A 22,517-nucleotide genomic window follows, 5' to 3' on the forward strand; every position below is an offset into this window, starting at 1 on the left:
ACTAGAAATCTAGCCAACTAGTGAGGACTTGTGAGATCTTAGAAGAGAATCTACTATCATCACTTAGCTAGACCAGAATAATCCCTAACTAAGGAATTTTATCTTTTCTCTATACCCAGAGGTAAGTATAGCTATCATGTCTCATTAAAAAAGCTTCTCTCTATAACAAATGGAGACCATTATAGAAAACCACAACTGAACATCAATGGACTGTGGGGGAGCCCAGCCTGACTGGATACATTGGTAGCACAGCTCCTGCCTCTATAACTCAGGTAACATCACAGAAGGAGGTTGGGGGGTTGTAAGACCCAGAATATCAAGACTGCCTCTCTTCAAAATAGTTGGATAAGTAAGACCAGAACAATGACAGTATCAACAGACATGCTAACACAGCAGAGGGAAATCTTACCAGGTCCTACCCCTAGATAAAGAACTACAGGCAATCAGTGATTGCTGAAGGAGAATTAGCCTCTCCCAGGGATGAGCTTCCTTACTGGTTATCCAACACAAAATGGTCACCCCTGAAATCATATACACAATAAGCAATAAAAATGGACTCATCAGGTTGTTCATATATATGTACATATATACACATACATATATATAAAACAATAATAGAAAAAGAGGCTATGAATTTGAGAGTTTGGGAGGAACATGAGAAGGGTTAAAAGGAGGAAAGAGAAGTAATATATTTTCATTAAAAATATAAAATAAATAAAAAGAAAAATATAATGGGCTGAAATTATATATGAAAATCTTAGCTGAACGGTGGTAGTGTACCTTTAATCCCAGCACTTGGGAGGCAGAGGCAGGTAAATCTCTGTAAATTCAAGTCCAGCCTGGTCTACAAAGAAAGTTCAAGGACAGCCAGGGGTGTTACACAGAGAAACCCTGTCTTAAAACAACAAAATCTTAGTTGCATGTTCATTAAAACTGGTAAAATAAACGTAGCTGATTTACAATAGAGATCAGCCATTTTTTTTTTCCTGTGAAAAATCAAGACTCTATGGGCTATCTAGTCACTCTTGGGATTACTCCATTCTGCCATTGTTCACAAAAAGGTACAGACACAGCTGGGTTCCACTAAAATGAGAACCACAGTCTATATGTCATGGAATGATGTCTTTATTTTAAAATATAAAAGAGCTACAGTTGTAGTTCAGAAGGAAAACAACTCCCTACCATGTACAAAGCCCTGTTTTTAAACTCCAGCATAATTTTTTTTTTTTCAAATAAAGTGAACAACAGAGCCTCGTGGTGGTGGCACATGCCTTTAATCCCAGCACTCAGGAGGCAGAGGCAGGTGGAATCTGAGTTCGAGGCCAGCCTGGTCTACACATCAAGTTCTAGGACAACCAGGGCTACAAAGAGAAATGCTGTCCCGAAAAGCCAAAAAAAATTTGAAAACCATTATTATCTTATAGATCATAAAAAGTAGAAGTCAAACCATATTTTTAGTTCATAGGTCACAACATAACAGGCCCTAGAATCAAACACATAGTCTAGTTTCTCCTCATATCCTAGAAAGTATTTACCTTCTTTTATGTGATCAAAACTCACAAGATCAGTTTAAATTAGAAATTACAAAGAATAAAAACTCTTTTTAAATAAGAAGCACTTTCACGAGACTAAATCTTGTCAAGAAAAATACAAAACTCTCTTGATAAACTACATTCCTATTTTCACATTTAAAGATAAAAATCTGTAGGTTTTTACCATAATTCAAGCTACAGTTTCCAAAAAGAATTCCATTACAAAGCACAGCAGAAATATACAACTGTATGAGCCATATTTTTACTAAAAGGACTAATTTAAAATTCAAATTTCACTTACATTTTTATTTTCTACACCTGATATTTTTGGTGTTATCATGAAAGAACATTCTCACTTGAGCTGGTAGCATAACTTAGTACTGCCCACATGAAGGGTGGGCATTTTATAGACACTTGTCTTCCACATCTGGGAAATATGAAATATACACTTCTCACTCTTAACAACTCTCCCATGAAATACAATAAATCCTCTTTGCTATAAAAAAATTATATGAGATATTTCTTTGTACGAAAAATAGTATTAAGTAGTATTATTCATTGCAGCAGATAAGAATCCTAAATTGTCAGCAATAAGAATCCAGAATTGACCAAACAGTTGCAAAGGATGAAGTGCTTAAAATAAACAGGAGTTTTCTCCTCAGTTACAAGATTAACTACAAGTTCTATTATTCAGTAAAAGAAACACAAAACTGTAAAGGGAAAACATTTTAAAGTCATTGGTTTTTGTCTATATGCATAAGCAACACAGATGGTTTCAACTCAAAACCATTACTATCCTTTGTGTGTTTGTCAGAAGCAAGAGAAGAAGAGGAAAGGGAGAAGATTTAAGGAGGCATGACACATTATAGAAAAGAAATGTCTTATTGACAAATAAACACACAATGTAAATGTGTTTTCCAAAATATATATACACCTATTATTATAAAATATTTTTTGAAGCAGAAAAGTATTTTTAATTGATGATTCTTGAATTCACCCCTTGGCATCGCCAAGATGGGTCATGAAGGTGTCGACCTTGCTGCATGTTTCCCAGTAAGTGCTGAGTTGTGGGAAAATTTTAAATGACTTAAAAATAATAAAGGGCATATTAAGACTGGTAAAAAGAAAGAGATCTTTCAATTAGTTTGAAATATCTGACTTCTTAGAGAAACAGACATGTCAGGAGGACATACCTTGATCCACTCTGTCTTATCTACAAATCTGGTAGCCAATTTGTCTGGACACACTGACACAGCTTCCAACAGACAGTACATGACTGGCAGACCTAGGTAAGAATTCAGAACCATCTTAACTTCCAGAAACAAGGATGAATAGACAGAAATCCCTATATTTCTCTCAAATGTAATGCTACTGCTTAAACACAAATTCTGGTCTAAAAGTGGAAAAATTAAATTCTAAATAAAGAATTCAATTCAGTTATCAAAAGGATGCCCTGCTCTTCATATGCATTTTCAAAGACAAAATATGTATCTACATTTACCCTTATTTCTGAAATGAAAAATATATCAAGGATAAATGAGGTAGGTTTAGAAAGTAAACAATGGTTAATGTTTAGTTACAGAAGTCAAGAAGGTTAGAATAGATTTGCTATAAATTCTTAGAAGTCTAAAATTTAATTTTTTTATAATTTTTATTGAATTTGCTTTTTGACAATTTCACATATAATATACATATATACATATAATATTCTGATTAGTATAACCCCCAACCCTCTATTTATTTCTCTCTCATCCCTATTATTGCACAAATACACATATAACCACCTCCTACTTACAAGTCTCTTACCCAAATTAGTATCTTTTTATTACATTTTGAGGCACAATGAGTTTAACCAGAGTCATCTGTGTGACCATGGGTTTGTAACCTATCCATTGGAGTCAGATGTGCAAATTCTCAAGAGAAAGGTAAAATTAGCTTTAATTGCTTTAATATTTTTTCTTAGTATGGTAAGTTCCTACCTCCAACCCCTGCTAATAGCTGTTGAAGCAGGCCAATGTAGATCTGAACAGGGTTGGTCTCTCCACTCTTATTAGATGAAGCTGTCGCCTGGCTGCTTGACATTAACGTCCGAATGTACCGTCCAATGGCTGGAGCGTGATCTTGCATATCAGCCAAACTCTGAGAGGTGGGCACCACCCCTGCACTCTGAGCCAGGCACATGCGCAAGTACAGGACTATCTAAAACCAGAAGGATGAGAATTACCAACTTCTTAAAAAGTAGGTGTGGAGGCGTATTCCTCAGAGTGACAATTTTCAGTTGATACTTCCCCATCCTCCATCATAAAACATTAACAAAATCTTAGTGGAAGCCAGGAAGCAAGACTCAATATGCTAACTAAATTAACACAATTTAACAAAAGATGTAACAAGATTTCACTAATCCAGATGTGGATTTTTAGTACAAGTAAAAGGCTTGACTATTTTTTCTTCTTCATGCTGGGATTGAAGCTGTATCCTTCAGACACTAAGCATACACTCTATCAAGGAGCTACACCCCAGCCATCTTCTTACTCTAAGAAGATTATTAGTAATTTAATTGGTGCAAATCAGTAATTTAAAACATAAAATCCACTTTAGATGGGATAAATTAATCCTCTCAATAAACGTGATAAATCCTCTCTTGCTTTCTAACCTAGAAACCCCCAGCAATTTCAACAGTATGCTGGCTTTAAAGTCAAGTCTAACTTGCTACTAAAGCCTGGCAAGAACCAATGCAGAGCACCTTGTTCTGTCATAAAGACTGTTCCTCAGGACTGGGAATCTGGAGGTGTGACTCAGCAGTATTTGTCTGCTTTTGCTGAGGCCCCAGGTTTGATTCAGGTACAGGGGTTGAGGGTGAGTAGGAAACCTCAGTGAGTTAACTATGAATTAAAACAAAGGAAATTACCAAATACTGGGCCTTGTTTTTCAAAACAAACACCCTAAAAGAACAATGATACCATAATATGAGTTTACTATAAAGCAAAGGCTCACACACAGCTTAGGCATGATGTCAGTTTTCATAGCCATTACAGAAAGACACAAAAGTCCTACCTCTCCAAATGCTGCTGGGTTAAATGGAAGGACAGTAGTTCCAGTCATGTATTTGACTGGAGTTTTCATTCGATGGGAAGCCTAACAAAAATGAGCACAAATTAAATTTCTGGAAATAAATAGTTCTCTTATTTAGCTGAAAATATCTGTACTTCTAGCTATATTGCTATTGTTGATTTGCATCTGTCTTCCGCATTTTGTTGTTGTTGTTGTTGTTGTTGTTATTTTTGTTTTTTAAGTTTATTTTACTGTATGTATATGGGTGTTTGCCTGAATGTGTGTCTGTGGAGGCCAGAAGAGGACATCACATCCCCTGGAACTAGAGCTACAGAAGGTTGTGAACCATCATGTAGATTCTGAGACTCAAACCCAGGTCCTATCAAAGAAAAGCCAGTGCTCTTAACTCCTGAGCCATCTCTCCATCCCCTTTCATTTGACTTATTTTTTATGTATATGCATGCTTTACCTGAATGTATCTAAGTGTACCATTTGCATACGCAACCCTTGGGTGTCAGAATGAAGTGTCAGATCACTGGAACGGGAGCTACAATGATTGTGAGGACGCTGGGAACCAAATCCAGGTCCTCTGCAAGAGAGCAAATGCACTTAACTGCTAAGCCTCTCCAGCCCTACAGATTGATTTCTATCATTTTAAATTATGTGAATGCATGTGGATCGGGGTGTGGGTGTGTGCACAGAGGACAGATGCATTGGATCCCCTGGAGCCATAACCACAGACAGTTGTACACAGGTCCTAGAAGTCAAATTCAGGTCTACTACAAGAGCAGTATATGCCCCTAACCACTTAGCCACCTCTCCATCTCATGCATTTGTCTTTTCTAAACAAAACAAGAAACAGCTACCTACATTTGTCTTTTCTAAACATTGTTCTGCTGCCTATGTCCCTCACACTCAAAATGATACATACTCTCTAACATAATCAAAATAACACCAATGTAAAAAGTGGGAGTGTCAGTGCTGAGGATTACTGCTGCCAATGCTCTGATTGAGCTGTAGAAACACTGCAGAGCTCTGCAAAAGAATATGGAACAATAGTGGAAAAACTCCAAACTGCTCTAAAGCATCCTTACATTTATGACACTAGTGCCCTTAAGAAGGAGGGACTAGAACTAGCAAAACAAGTAATCTCAATCTTTTTAAAGATATGTTTTTAACTACGTCATACAAAAGGAATAGTTTTTGAATATACACAAATGCTGACAAGCATTAAAAGAATTACAAATCATTCATATTTAAGCTAAACAAATCAATTGTATGTAGAAATTTTTATTTATCTCCTTACTTTGTAGCTCCCTCTTACTGTAAATACTATGATACTATTTAACATTTAGTTATTGCATTTTTACTTTTAAAATGTTCATTTTTATTTCCATCAACTATCTATCATACATTTCAAACCTATAGTTACCTATAGTTGAAATCCCTACCTTTTCTTGAATGTAATATACCATTTCTGGAAAAGATGGCATCTGCTTAGAAGTACTTTCTTTTCTGTTTCTACCAGGAAGACATCGTAATACACGTTGTGCTTCACCATGAACTTCTTCTCGTCTTTTAGAAAGACAAATAAGAATTAAAAATAAACTTTGCCAATTGGACAGTCATCACTTCAAGAATGGAAACAGAAATTTTATTTGACAGCTAGAGTTCTGACAAAATGTCCTGGGTACATTTTTGGCTAGATAAGCAATAAATACAAAGTAAAATAAAAAATGACAGCCTTTTGGTGATTTAATGAGATCAGGAGACTCACTTGGCTTACATCTTTAACTTTTACTCCCAGGAAATAAACAAAACAGATTACTGCAATTTATTATGTAAATATCTTTTTGTGTGCTTTATTCTTATTAAAACTAAAACACAAACAACTATAACACACATTAAAACTCAGTAGTGTCCTGCCTTCTACATACCCTCCTCAATTCTGACACTTCTTGGTAGTTTGTCTACAATTCTACAAAAACTGGTAAATAAATGCCATTAATACATACAATTATAAAACCTACTCTAGTCCAGGACACCTGAAAATGGCATCCCAGCTCTGCTTCTGTATCCCAACAGTCTCTCAGAACTCCTCCACTGCTCTGACCTGGTCCTGGATTCCTAAGAGCACTTATAGAGTGACAGGAAGGGACAAGCAGGCAAAGCCTTCAACTGCCAGATGATTTCACACTTGAACAGAGCCATTTTATAAACTATAAAGGGGAAATACTGAATTAGTCATATGGTGGGTTTTGTGGTGTAAATAAAAATACTAAGTTCCTGGATTGAAATCCTGTTCTAACATCAACTGATTGCTACCTTAGCTCACAGATACTAGGATATGTGGCATGTAGTTATAAAACTTAAGGTAGGGGGAAAAAAAAAAAAAGGTCAAGAAAAACAAGATTAACAATCCAAAACCACTGGAGCCAAGTTGAAATGCAAATGAATAAGAAGGAAATCAAGATCAGAAATCAAAAGTCAGAGCCTGTCATTAGCAAACTTAGTTAAAATATCATAGCAAAATATACAATTCATACTGAAGGAAGATATCAAAGGCAAACTTAAAATTCTCAAACAGTTATCAACTAACTTCCCATATTTTTTTAAACAGACCATGGAGTTTATGGAAAGGATATTCAAATGATAAAAGAAAGCTTAATTTTATTTAGAGTTCCACCATAAATAAAATTTTAAAACACAATAATCTTGTTGGGTTTTTTTTTGTTTGTTTGGTTTGGTTTGGTTTTTCAAGACAAGGTCTCTCTGTGTAGCTTTGCACCTTTCCTGGTACTCGCTTTGTAGACCAGGCTGGCCTCGATCCACCTGCCTCTGCCTCCCAAGTGCTGGGATTAAAGGCGTGCACCACCACTGCCCGACTAAAACACGATAATCTTAAAAAGTGATTAACACAATAATCATATATTATGGAAGATCTTAGAGTACTTCACACATGTTAAACTGTCAATGACTATGAAAGATATAATAAGTTTTATAAATCTGTTATAATATACACACATATATTTTACTATATTTGCATAATGGCTTAAGATTATTTTTCAATTTTAGAAATATTTAAATGATGAAAAAGAGGTGCCTCATTAGTGTATTAGGTAGCACATTAGTCACATTAAAAATACACTTTAGAAGTGCAGTAATGTAATTCACTAATATATATATGCAAACTTCATTTTAAAATCTAACAGATACAAAATGATATTCCATCAACAAAATGTAATATTACAATATGTATACTGAGCAATAAAAGACATTCATTTTTTTTCTTTTTTTCTCCTATAGAAGACCTCTTTATATAATTATATATCTAAGTATAATATTTATACAATTGTGAGGTTTGCTTTATTTACATTTGACTATTTCATAAGAATTTTTCTATTTATATTATCTATTTGTCATATATTATAGATATACATGCTAATTCAATATATAATTAGATAGTTATATGACTATAGGTCACCTGAAAGGATACACTTTTAACTCCTTAATAAATTACTTGTAAATTTCATAAGCCAACTTTGCAACCAACATAAATTTTAGTAATTTTAAATATACTTAATTAACTGAAATTCAAATTGACATCTTTTTAAACTTACGGGTCTCCTGCAGCTAGTAGGAGCAAGTATCGGGAAGGTATATGATCTGAGGGAAACACCGTGCTGGCAAATTTCACCGCAACTTGCCGAACTTGAACTTCAGGCTATTGAACACACACAAAAAAAAACAGACATCCACACCCCCCAAAAAAAGAATTCAGTTATCAGCATCTCAATCCAGTCCTAAGTCAACCTAGCTGTACACAACTCAATAAACATATCAATAAACACATGCCTAAACCAATAAAAATCAAGATGCGTTCAAGAGCTCTCTTTTGGGAGGACAACGAACACTGGAGATAGAACCCAGGGCATCACACACTGCATAAGCTGTACCACTCAACTATACCAACAGCCCTACTTAGGATCTCAAATCATGCTGCTTAGAAGTCTTTGACATTACTTAATGAGCACTTTTATGAGCTAAAAGGATCTTGCAAATAGATCAAAGATGCACAAAGATCCTAGCTAGAAAGAATCTCTCTGTACATACAAATTTCCAGTCCAAACTTGAAGCCAAGGTCATTGTGAGGTTTTCTTCACTATCTTTGCCTCCCCAAGTTTCAAACCCTTAGTCACACAAGTGAAAGTCAGATGTTTTGCAAGGAATAGAATCTAACCTTACTTACCATAATTTTGCAACAAAAATACATCTTTCTCAAGTTTGTTCTGAAGTTAACAATGACTTGAGAGCAGAAACTCAACTATGCAAATATATTCCCTTAATTTAGAGAATAACTTATGAAACTGACCAGTTTGGGAATTTACTGATGCTAAAGGTTTACTTTTATGTACCTTCCCCCAATATATTCCTCAAGTCATAAACCTAAGTGAAATATGTGCGAAATTAAGAAATATATGCCTTATTCTTCTGGAATTCATGCTATTTACACTCCCTGAGCTACAAAAAGAATGATTATATAAAGACTAGTTTAAATTATGTAATTTAACCTAAGGTTTAGTTGCATTAAAAGTAGTCTATGAAAACAAAATAAACTATTTTTGGCTTGGTAATAGTGCTACATGTTTTCATTTATGTGAGTAGAACCAGTATCTACAAGGCATTACACATCCATCACTTTTGCTCATAAGGTCATCTGGAAATGTCAAGTATTCTATTCTAATGAACTTCCAGATAGGCAGGTCTAAGCCATTCCCTATAAGATCACTAATCGCATAAACAAGACCCAGGAGCATTTGAAAATAGGAATCTAAATGTATATAGTGGTACAATTTTCTCTTCATATTTCAATAGACACAAGATGCTTTTATGAACCTCTAAGAATTCCATCACATGACTGTATCATGTCAGCCTAATTTAAGAAAGACACATTTGTTAATCTCACCAGTATTTTTGAACAAAGAACTAATTAAGGCAAACATTCAATGTTTTATTATTTATTACATGTTATATATGTGTCTGTAGATATTCTAAATTCCCCTACAGATATTTCCATGAAAAGCAAAAGGTGAAGGAAGACCATGTATGATGGACTGGCTTTCTTCCTACAGACTCACTTTGACAAACATGGCATGTCTTTCTTTTGGCATTTGTCCAACACTGATAACCACAGAACTCTACTCCAATGGACTGCAGTGGTCAGCTAAGAGCTATAAAGACAAGCACTTCCACTTAGAAGACAAAGCATTAAGAATAGGTGTCCTACACAGAAGCTTAAATACACACATCACTGTGCATAATTCAATCCGAAACCACATTTCCAACATAAAGAATTAAAATTGATCATAAGTCATAAATGTAAACCAGTAAATATACCTCTTAATAATCAAAGTTTTACAGAGAAAAGAAATTCATATTTCCTTCTAAAAACTATACAATATGGCAATAAGGGTATAGATCAGTAGAAGAATATGTGCCTGAGTAAGACCCTGGGTTTAATCCTCAGTATTATAAAATAATAATTTAAAAAGTAATGTTGTCATATGCAGCAACATGGATGGGACTAGAAGGCAAGTTAAGCAGGCACAGAAAGACAATGCCACACAATCTCACTTCCTATCTCTTAGACTCCTATATAGTCTTTCTAAGATACCTTTCTAAAAAGTGATCTCATAGAAATTGAGAGTGGAGCAGTGGTTACCAGATAGGGATAAAGAAAGGTAGGTCTACAGGTACCAAATGAGTTAGATACAAAAAATAAGTTCTGGTGTCCCAGTATATAGAAGATACTAAAGTATTGAGTATTAAAAAAAAAAAAGCCAGAAAAAAAGACTTTTAGTTTATCCTAATTTGAATAGTATATGATTGTACACACGTACTGAAAAATTGTACTCCTTAAATATATACAATCTATACTTATCAACTTTAAAATTTTTAATGTAAAATGTATACACTACTAGCCATTGTCAATTCACATAGCTGGGGCCTACCTTTATTAAATATGAAGCTACAAGTGCCTCCATTAAAGTTCTCTGCGCTCCTTCTAAGGTACTATATGCTCCAACCATCATAGATAATGCTTCCTGAATGGCAAGTCGAGTCTCAGGCTCTTCCTGTAAAGACAGTAAAAATGGTATTTCCCTCCCAGCTGACTTCCAGTATCCATGAAGAAGTATAAACTTAACAGTATGTTTCCCTACCTTACACAGGGCTTCGAAAAGCTGTTGCACAAGAGCTATATCCTTAGTGAATAAATGGGGCATTCGACTATAAGAAAATGTAAGAATATCATTATCACAAATTTCCATGGGATGAAAAGGGGTAGAAAATGAAACTATATACAAACATTCCTCAGCTCACATTTTACAACACTGAATACAATGTCAGTATTATTAAGTTACTTTCTCCAGGAACCAAATATTTTTTAAAGTGATTATTTTTCAATTATATAAATAATCCTTCATTAACACACACACACACACACACACACACACACACACACACACATTTATATATATATATATATATATATATATATATATAACCCCCGTATTCCTTCTATAACATTCCATGCACTCAGTTAACATTCCAGACTTTAACATGAAGGAAAGAGATACTAAATTGTAATTTAAATGAAAATCTGCCATAGTAAGAGGCCTTGCTACTTCATGCTACTATATAAAGGGATAGAGTTTGTAACAACCCTGTGCTTATAAGCTGATCTAGAGTCACTTTCTTCGGAACTCTGAAGTTTTTTTCCCTTCACATCAGAGAAGAGCAACATATAGCCTATGTTTGGTACCAAAGCAACACAATGGTACCACTGAAAACAATTTCATCTCTTTTTTTTTTCCTTCAGTTTGAAATGAAGGAAGAGTATACCAGAAGAAATTGGAATGAGGAAATCATAATGAGCAAAGGGAAACATATATCTTTAAAAACAGGATCATTCATACTTATTATTACTAATGGTAATATCAGTTGAGATTAGAAGGTTTAGTGATAAGAAGCAACAGGAACACTTAATGTCTACAGTATAATTCATTTTACAACAATAATGGTAACCTCTTTTGATACAATTCAGTTTTAAAACCTAATTTCAAGATTACATTTGATATGGTAATGTATTTTCAAAGTCAAACTTTGAAAATGACTCCTATCTTTTGTAAAAAGAGGACATTTCTAAACAGCTTGTTGCCATAAAATCCATTTCCTGTCAGAATCATAGTAAATTATTCTCCATCTATTGTTAATGCAAGATAAATTTTTCTCAATTTTCAACAGATATCTTTCACAGAAGAAATTTAAAAACACAGAAAAAACATTACTCACCTGGAGAGTTTTCCAACAGCTGAATATGCCATTGACAACAGTTTAGGGTCCTTAAAATTAAAAAAGGAACAAAATAAACTCAGACAAAAAAAAATACAATAAACAGCAAATGCTTTGCCACAATCACATGTATTATTTTACTTTTCACTCATGCTATCTTCCATAATAATGCCACAACAATAAAATGTCCAAGCTCACAACAAAAGAAAATGCAAACAAAACCTTCTTTAACTCACACATGAAAGATTTCTCTTATCTGGCACTAACTTTAGAGTGTTTTCAATACCAAATATCCTACAAACACCAAAATTAATCTTCAATACACGTGGGCTTATTGGGAAATTATCCCTGCTCTGAGAGACATATTCCCTCCCCAACAAATCTGTAATAAGCTTAAGTACAATTTTCTAAATACCAGTAATAAAGTAAGTGGCTTCTTTTCATTTCTTATACCATAACAAATAAAGTAGGTTAGAGTCATATAGAAAACAGTGGTCCCCACCCAAAATAAAGACAGAGCTGTAGAGTTTCACAAAAACTGATAGTCGGCATTACTCAGAACACAGTAAAACTTCTGACAGATAAACTCTGTCCATTAACCTAGAGTGCAGCCTCCAGCATCTGAACAGCCGCTCTAGGCTACATACGTTCCATTGGGAAGGTATGTAAATGACACCTGGAAGTAAGGTTAGGTACTGTGTTTTCTCTGGACTGGGCCAGTCATGAGGAACCTACTGACACAGAAACATGATGTCACCTAAACAGTGCAAGCGAGTTATGGGGGGGAGGGCCTGATACACCCCCCACACACACAAATAAAAACAAAAAAAAAATGTTTTAAGTAAATTCATGATTCTGGGTTATGCTACATTCAAACCTAACTTAGGCCACAGAATTGGACCCAAAAACCTATTTTGAAATATACCATTTCTCTCCAAAAGTCCAAAAGCATTTTTGTTTCTACCAACTATCCTAAAGCATCTGATTATCACATAATCTATGCCATAAAATAATGCTAAAAAAAATTATTAAACCTTAAAAGAAAAAAATGACCAGGCAGGGGTGGTGCACACCTTTAATCCTAGTTCTCCAGAGGCAGAGGCAGGCTAATCTCTAAGTTTTAGGCCAGCCAGCCTGGTCTACAGAATGAGTTCCAAGATAGCCAGTGCTACACAGAGAAACCCTGTCTCAAAAACAAAACAAATACACATTTTATTATACTTTAAAAATCAGGTAAGCATTATTCAATGGAAGAAAAAAACCTAGATTCCAAGTGTATAAAAAAATCAATAGTTTTCACCTGTAATATCTAATGTGCCCTGCCTATATTAAACCATTTTGTGTGTTAGCTCATTTCATTTTAGAACAATACAATCGGGTAATTTATCCCTTTTTCTGACAAGCAAGAGTCCAAATAACTTGAATAGATTATCAAAGAATAGATACAGGATGCAAACTCAACTCTAACTTCAGTTACTGATCTTGTACTACTGCAAAGATGGACCCAGGTTTTGCAAAGCCTGAAAAATTCAATGCTAGCTAGACTTAATACTTTACCTATTCTGTTTAGCATATTCTCAAGAAATATAGCAAAGAAAACCAGACTTTGAAACTCTACAATCCAAGAAATTCTGGTAACATTTATTTTACAGAATCAAAAATTTACTGAATGTATATTTGATAAAACTGTAAATTAGTAAAATCTGAGCCACTTAAAAATTAACACTATTTCCCAGTACAAGTCAACTCCAAAAAATTCCAGATACAAATAAAACATAAAATTAATTTAATTTCAATTTGACATAGGACATACAAGTAGCATAAATTGTATTTGCTTTTGTACATAGCCTAAAGAAGTGATGACATCCTTAAAGATGCTATCAGTTTTAACAATTATTTTTTTAAAAGGCAAAAACTAGCAACAGTATATGAAATTGTCATCATTTCAAATAAAAATGTTAACAAACTAAAGTCACTACCAAACATTAACTATACCAATAGGTGGGTCTGGGAGATTTATTACATTAAATACTTTATAAATATTAAAATTTAAAAGACAAGTCACTTACCTCTTTATATTCATTTATTAGCTTAGTGAGACCATTCAAAAGCATAGGACCTAGTGGCTTAATCTTGATTTCTGGGCAGCTTTAAAAACAAAAATAAAAATCAAGATATCCTTTCAGGTGGTCTCTTAAAATATTAGCAACAAATGAAATTAAGCAATATATAAAAACTGAAATTTTCTAGAGAAATGACTCAGCAGTAAATGTTTGTACTGCTCTTCTGGAGAACCCTACTTTAGTTCTAAATAATACCTATACTGGGCAACATATAAACTACATGCTACTCCAGCTCCAAAAGAGTCAATGATTTCTTCTGTACTCTGCAGGAACCATCACACACATGAACAGACTCACACAGACACACCCATACATGCATAACTTTAAAATAATAAAAATAAATCTTAAAGAATGGAATCTAAGATAAACAAACATGATTGCTTTTTACGAAAGAGGGAAGAAAACTACCTAAAACTTGATTATTCTAAAAAATGAATAATTAATTAGTTAAAAATTAAAATAAAACTTACGTTATACAAATGTGATGTACAAACTGCAGGGACAATGTTCTTAACTTTGAATTTGTATTTGTACCAAAAAGTCCATCATACACCACCTATATAAAAGAAACAAAATCAAAGACACCAATTAACAAATAACAATCTGGCATTTTTCAAACACTAGTCAAGATTCAACAACAGACCTCTGCACTACACCGTACTCTTCAAAATTAATACAACTCTTATATTGACAAACACTAGCTGGCCAGGGGTGGTGGCATATGCCTATAATCCCAGTACTTGGGAGGCAGAGGCAGAGAGCTCTGTGAGTTCGAGACCAACCTGGTCTACAAAGCAAGTTCCAGGACAGCCAGGGCCACACAGAAAAACTGTCTCAAAACACCAAAAATACAAAACAAAACAAAAACAAAAGCCACTAGCTGACCAATTTTAAAAGCTACCACATTATTTATATATACAACAATGATAATAATATAAAATTTTTTAAGTTTCAGAATATTTACTCAGCTAGGATTACTTGTAGAATATACCTCCGTTTACTACCACCAAAAGAAAACTGAGCCAGGCGTTGGTTGGTGGCGCACGCCTTTAATCCCAGCCCTCGGGAGGCAGAGGCAGGCAGATCTCTGTGAGTTCAAGGCCAGCCTGGTCTACAAAGTGGGTTCCAGGAAAGGTGCAAAGCTACACAGAGAAACCCTGTCTCGAAAAACCAAAAAAAAAAAAAAGAGAGAGAGAGAGAGAAAAAGAAAATTAATCCAAGGCTGAGAGGTAAAATCCCATGTGCTAACAGACAGAAAAGCACATTATTGGAGGCCAAAGAACAAGTCACTGGTGTGAGTTCTCTATTCTACTCACTCCAGTGACTTGTAGATTCCAGGGATTAAACTCAGGTTCTCAGATGTAGTAGCAAGCACCTTTACCTGCTGAGCCATCCTACTGATGCAATGTTTTTTTTGGTTTTGGTTTTGGTTTTTAACAAATTTTAACAACGCCTCCCTCATAACACCATCGTGAAAACTAAAATAATAGATGAAGTTTAGAATACAGAGGCTGGTACTCTTTTGTTATGTTCTCAGTAAATGGTGAAAGGTTAGGAGTTTTTTCCATCTCTTGCCATCATTTTTCCCATATCTTGTACTCCAACAAAAGACTGTAGCTCCTTAAATACAGTTTTCATGGCTCGGTCTCATTCGTGATGCTGCTTCTACCCAGCAGACTCCCTTTTCCTTTAAGCCTAGTGAACATCTATCTCCACATGTTCTGTTATTCACTAAAGCACACCACTGTATCTGAGGTGTTCCAGACCCCACCTCTTTCCACTGAGCACACACTCCCTTATGCTTCTACTATCTGGTGGGCATAAGTTTCTACTACGGTATCTTTCCAGTCTATGGCTTGGTGTTTGTGTGTCCATTACACCCTCTAGATGTCTGGTATAAAGTGGGCACCATAACATTACAATAATTTCACATCTGTCCTGTTTCCATAAACAGGAAAAAAATTCCACAGATAATCTTCACTATCAGTCTCTAAGCACCATTTCCCAGGTAGGGTTCTTCATTCTGATTAAGACAGTACATAACATACGTAAGCAGTTGTCTGAAGTTTTAAACCAAATACTCATATATCCCATAAGGTTTAGAGATTATTTCTAATAATTTTGTGTTTTAAAATTAAGTCCAGCTTCAAAACTCATTGCCCATCTTCCCTAAGTATTCTTTTTCTTATATTCGTATTTTGTCTTAGTTAGGGTCTCTATTGCTGTAATGAAACACTATGACCAAAAAGCAAGTTGGAGAGGAAAGGGTTTATTTGGCTTATATTTCTGTATTGCTGTTCATCGCCAAAGGAAGTCAGGACAGAGATGCAAACAGGGTAGGAACCTGGTGGCAGAAGCTGATGCAGAGGCAATGAAGGGTGCTGCTTACTACTGGCTTGCTTCACATGGCTTGCTCAGCCTGCTTTCTTATGGAACCCAGGACTACTAGCCCAGAGATGGCACCACCCACCATGAGCTGGGCCCTCCCACACTGATCACTAATTGATAAAATCCCTTACAGCTGGATCTCATGGAGGCCTTTGCTCAACTGAGGATCGCTGTTTTCTGATGACCCCAGTTCGTGTCTGGTTGACACACAAAACCAGCCAGTATACATTTCTAATGATGGGATTACCATTCTACTAAAGTTTATCCTGCCTTTCTTGTCCCCCATCAGTCACATAGTCCTTGGAGCTGCTATTCAGATGAGCCTCTTCTTCCCTGATATATTTTTGAGTAGATATATACGCCACTTCTGTTCTCAACAGGAAAAAAAACCAACGATTCTTTATATATCATATGTAGACCATAAATCTTATTCTTTTCATTTTCAGCATCCATCAATATTTTTGTAATATTATTTTGCAATAAAACATCAGATTCATGATTCTTAAAATGCCATAGTCAAAAATAATCTAGCACTGAATTGTATTTTGTCCTGTCTCACTTTTTAATATTTTATATTTATTTATTGGACAAGGGCATTCCATGGCATGTATGTGGAAGATCAGAGGACAACTTAGTGTCAGGTTTCTCCTTCTTCCACCATGTGGGTTTCAGGGACTGAGCGCATATTGTCAGGCTCAGCAGCAAGCACCTTTACACACTGTGACACCTTGCCAACCTGTTTCATTTTTAATGTGAAGAATTTCTATTATTAACTCACTAAGATTATGACTATCATATCTGATACCAATGCTTTAAAATATCTCTTGCAGAAGTAGCATAGTAGCAATTATAAAACCAGATACTCAGTGCTAACTGATACACCCACAGTTATTGTTAAAATACTGGCAATAGCTTTAGGAACAGTATAAACATTTGGGGGGAGGCATTAAGAATAATCTTTCTAATCAATACGGCAGTTTCTCAGAAAGTGGGAATTGATCTACATCAAGACACAACTATCCCACTCTTGGGCATATATTCAACGGATGCTCCATCATACCACAAAAACACTTGCTCAACCATGTTCATAGCAGTGCTGTGGATATCACTCTGTATAAATAAAAAGCTGATTGGCCAGTAGCCAGGTGCTGAGGGCCAGAGGAATATATCATAAGAACTCAGCTGGTTGTGGCAAAGGCACTACCTAGAGGGATCAGGGAATTCCTCCAGAGGAAGCCAAATTCCAAGGAGTTTTTGGTGTTATTTGGCTTGTTATATATCAGCTGTCTTCTGTTATGAAAATCATGTGTGCCTTCATAGTTTTCCTAATTGACTTTTCCCTAAGAAGGGATAACAGTGTGGACTAATCACTCTCTGGACATACACATTCCAGGTATTTGGAGAACAGCCCCAGGAAAGGCTTTCTCTGGAATCAGATATCTCCCTTAGCCACTTTCAAGGACTAGCAGTAATAACAGTCAACATGAAAGCCTCCTGATTTAAGATAAATTTCACAAGGAGACACCACCTAGGTCAGGTGGACGTTAAGTAATAGCCTTACAAAATTTAGCTCAGACCCTCATTTCTTACAGCCTTACTAACTTTATAGACCTTTGATCTTTACCTAGCCACTTCTAGGAATATTTAGATAACCCTCTGCACTGACAGCTATGCTCAGCCAGAACCCCAGTTCCAGCCTCCCTGTAATTATCATCATTGGCAGAATCTGGCCAGGTCCATCCCCAGATGGAGGAAAGTACCTTATCAGAGATACCTCTGTACCCTCTAAGAACAGACTTAAACATCCAGGCCACCTGTTTGAGAAGGCCTAGGGGATGTACCAATTAAGCTTAACTTCCTCCTTTCCCAGATATTACCACTAGTTCCAGACCTCCCTTTAACTATACCAGAGGCATCTAGCTGTGTACACTAGCAACTGAGCTCACCTCCCCACCCCGGCCCCCTACAGGAAAATGGCAGATAGCTTGGATAGATAGATAGGAGCCACAGGAAAAAAAGAAGGCAGTTTTATTTTCTCCCATTGACCCAGCAACTTCTAGATTTTTAATGTTTTCTACCAATCACGTTTAAGGGTATAGTTGAGCACATAAGATCCCTCTTCTTAGATATTACCTGAATTTAGCCTTTAGTTAATTCATTAGTCACTTCCCCTTTGGGTTGCAAATGGTAATTAACAATCACTGCCCCCCTTTGTGATTCTTACCACCCCTCCATTTGACCCTGAAAGTGGACAATCACTGCTGAGGAATTTCAGGCTGGGTGTCCTGGGTGGAGGGGAGGATTGTGATTTTTTGGGGTATATAAGTGTAAAGCAAGAGACAATGGAGAGAATTAAAGCGAATGGACCAAAGAAATTTGCATGTGTAGATTGATTCGCTGACCTTAAGAATAGATTCTCAGCTGGTTGTAGATTCCTCCCAGACCCTGGAAAAGAGACTATTAGGGGCTGGACCCCTATAGTCTCCATTAGCCAGGCAGGAAGTATAGGCGGGACAAGCAGAGAAGAGAATTCTAGGAAGTGGAAGGTGGAAGAGAGGAGATGCTGCCAGCCGCCACCATGAGGAGCAGGATGTAAAGTACTGGTAAGCCACGAGCCACATGGCAACTTATAGATTAATAAAAATGGGTTAATTTAAGATAGAAGAACTAGATAGCAAAAAGCCTGCCACGGCCATACAGTTTGTAAGCAATATAAATCTCTATGTGTTTACTCAGTTGGGTCTGAGTGGCTGCGGGACTGGTGGGTGAGAGAGATTTGTCCTGACCGTGGGCCAGGCAGAACTGGAGAAAACTCCAGCAACACAGAAGTTTTATTCATAATAGCCAGAAACTGGAAACAACCTAGATGTCCTTCAACTGAAGGATGTTTACACAATGGAGTATTACTCAGCTGTTAAAAACAATGACATTGGGCTGGAGAGATGGCTCCAAGGTTAAGAGCACTGACTGCTCTTCTAAAGGACCCTAGTTCAATTCCCAGCACCCACATGGTAGCTCACAACTATCTGTAACTCCAGTTCCAGGAGATCGGACACCCTCACACAGACATACATACAGGCAAAACACTAATGTTCATAAAATAAATTTAAAAATTTTTTAAAAAAATGACATCATGAAATTTGCAGGCAAATGGATGGAACTAGAACAAAATCATCCTGAGTGAGGTTACCCAGACCCAGAAATACAAACATTGTATGTACTCACTTATAAGTGGACATTAGCTATAAAGTATAGGATAACCATACTACAATCCACAGCCCCAGAGATGCTAGATAGCAAGGAGGGTTCGGGGAGGGGGGGGGTGAACTGATCTCCCTGGGAAGGGGAAATAGAATAGAATTCACAGGTGGACTGTGGACAGGTGAGGACAGGAACAGGAGGGGTCAGGTGACGGGGATAAAGGGGGGAATTACTGGAAGAGACAACTGGAAAGGGGGACATTTCGGAGTGAGGTAGAAACCTAATGCAAAGGAAATTCCTAGGAATCTATAAGGATGACCCCAGCTAAGACTCCTAGCAATAGGGGATTCAAAGTCTGAACTGGCTATTTCCTATAACCATGCAAGACTTCCAACGAAGGGACTGAGAAACCAACCCAGGCTCATTACCTTCAACCTACTTCTGTCCTACTTACAAGATGTGCTGGAGTAAAGATCACACAGAAATTGTGGGAGTGGCCAACCAATGAATGAGACCCATGCCACAAGAGGAAGGTCATCCCTGACACTGCCTAGAGTACCAGAACCCAGAGTCTAGATGGCCCAGAGACCTAAGGTAGAACCAAACATGACTGGCAAATATGTGTGTGTGTGTGTGTGTGTGTGTGTGTGTGTGTGTGTGTGTGTGTGTGTGTGTGTAAAAAAATTAATGATGTCTAACCATATTCTGCTATACTCAGGGATTGAAGCTTAGCCCAGTTGTCATCAGAGAAGGCTTCATTCAGCAACTGATGGAAACATGTAAAGACCTACAGTATGGTATTTTGTGTGTTCTGACAAAACCTGCCTGGAGATCAGAGGGTGGAGCTAGCCACTAGTTAACCATAAAGGCTAAGCAGTAGTGGTACACACCTTTATTCTCAGCACACTAGAGAGGAGGAAGCAGGAAGATCACGAGTTCAAGGCCAACCAGTCTAAAAGAGAAACATTGCCAGTAGAGGCTCACGCCTTTCATCCCAGCAGTAGGGAGATGGATACAAGAATACAAAACAGGTGAAGACAGAATCGGCCTCATCAGTCTGAGGATTTGTAGAGACAGGATCTCAGCATTCAGTCTGAAATTTCATAGAGGTAAGCACTCTCTGGTAACTGGCTACTCTGCTTTTCTGATCTTTCAGCTTTCACCCTGTATCTGACTCCAGCTTTTTCTTAAGACAATTAGATTCACGCTTCAGAGACCCACAGCCAAACATTAGAAGAAGCTCAGGGAATCCCAAGGAAGAGGGAGGAAGAATTGTAGGCCCTAATGGTGTCAAGGGCACCACAAGAAAACCCACAGAACCAACTACCCTGGGCTCATAGGAGTTCAGAGACTGAACGGACAGCCAGGGAGCCTGCATGGGACTGACCTAGGAGGCCCTCTGCATATAGGGACAGTTGTGTAGCTTTTTTTTCATGTTGGACTCCTAACAGTGGGAGCAGGGGCTATCTCTGACTCTTTTGCCAGCTTTTGGAACCTACTCCTCATACTACATTGCCTTGCCCAGCCTTAACACAAAGAGAGGTTCCTAATCTTACTACAACTTGATATGCTGTGATTGGTTGGTATCCATGGGAGGCATGCCCCTTTCTGAATAGAAACAGAGCATGAGTGGATGTCAGAGGTCAGGAGAGAGATGGTGGGAAGGAACTGGGAGGAGAGGTGGGAGGGGAAATTGCAGTCAGGATGTAAAGATGAGATATGTGTGGGGTTTTGTTATTCAATGGATTATAAATGTTTGTCATTGTTTGGGGGGGGGCAGTTGGTTACAAGTTGTTATTGGTCATAGTCAGAAGAAAAAGGTAAACAAAAGAGTTGAATTTAAAGATCTCTTTCTAAAGGAAAAAAGAGGAATATAATATAGGAATGATAGGGGGGAAAAAGGTAGATTATTGAATCTACTTTAATCCAAGAAACAACTACTAATCTTAAAGTATTTTACATTGGTATGAATTTTGCTTTACTGATACAAATTTAAGGTTAACTTTGTTATACTGTATGTATATTTCTACTCTTGTTTAGGATATTGTGTTTCTGCAGCTCTTTTAAAAATGTAATGTATAGGCCGGGTGGTGGTGGCTCACGCCTTTAATCCCAGCACTTGGGAGGCAGAGGCAGGCAGATCTCTGTGAGTTCAAGGCAAGCCTGGGCTACAGATTGAGTTCCAGGAAAAGTGCAAAGCTACACAGAGAAACCCTGTCTTGAAAAACAAAAAACATGTATAATTAAGAAATACAGATTAATAGTCAAACTTAAGAGTCATGTTAAGTATGTTTTCAATGTCATACACAAGTATATTTAGATAGACACATAGTCTTCAAAAACTTCAAAGACTTACAGAATATGGCATTTAATATGTTTAATAACCTAAGGTTTTTCATGATACTGAGACATATCTGCTCTTGACAGCATCAATGTACTTCAAAAGAAGATAATGTGTATTGAAGAAACTCTGTATGTATTTTGTTTTCTTTATAGCAAAAGTTAGTCATTTGGGCAAAGAAACTGCCCTTTTCTCAATTGGTGATAGTATACTATCCAAACTGGACCAGGAGGATGCCAAAAAAAAACAAAAAAAAAAAAAACAGTTGACTGCCAAACTTTGTCAAAACAAGGTAGGGCAGTCCTTCAAAATTCCCTGCTTCTCAAAAATGTCTGTCAGATATACTAGGCCTATAGGATAAAGATGTATGCCCCAACATTAGAAAAGAACTTTGGGTGACTATTCAGGCAGCCAGCTTTTTCTGTCATCTCTTAATTTTGGAAGTCACTGGCTTTGTACTTCCTGTTTACTCGGGTAATATTATATCCTTCTCAGGTCTTTCATGGGGTTGAAGACTAGATAGTTGCA

At 36.6% G+C, this 22,517-nt stretch overlaps 1 protein-coding gene across 5 annotated transcripts in view; it reads right to left on the minus strand.

The window, feature by feature from the left end:
- Ecpas (Ecm29 proteasome adaptor and scaffold) overlaps positions 1-22,517 on the minus strand; it is a 132,101-nt gene that overhangs the window by 47,370 nt on the left and 62,214 nt on the right. For all 5 annotated transcript variants that reach the window (XM_036179346.1, XM_036179344.1, XM_036179342.1 and 2 more), the window contains 10 exons: positions 14,530-14,615; positions 14,006-14,084; positions 11,937-11,986; positions 10,805-10,871; positions 10,595-10,717; positions 8,204-8,307; positions 6,035-6,158; positions 4,587-4,667; positions 3,512-3,731; positions 2,726-2,817 (listed from right to left, as the gene is read on the minus strand). In XM_036179346.1, coding sequence (XP_036035239.1) covers positions 2,726-2,817; positions 3,512-3,731; positions 4,587-4,667; positions 6,035-6,158; positions 8,204-8,307; positions 10,595-10,717; positions 10,805-10,871; positions 11,937-11,986; positions 14,006-14,084; positions 14,530-14,615 — 1,026 coding nt within the window. The remainder of the gene's footprint in view (positions 1-2,725; positions 2,818-3,511; positions 3,732-4,586; positions 4,668-6,034; positions 6,159-8,203; positions 8,308-10,594; positions 10,718-10,804; positions 10,872-11,936; positions 11,987-14,005; positions 14,085-14,529; positions 14,616-22,517) is intronic.

This window comes from Onychomys torridus, chromosome 2 (assembly GCF_903995425.1).
Source record: "Onychomys torridus chromosome 2, mOncTor1.1, whole genome shotgun sequence".
Classification (NCBI taxonomy): domain Eukaryota; kingdom Metazoa; phylum Chordata; class Mammalia; order Rodentia; family Cricetidae; genus Onychomys; species Onychomys torridus.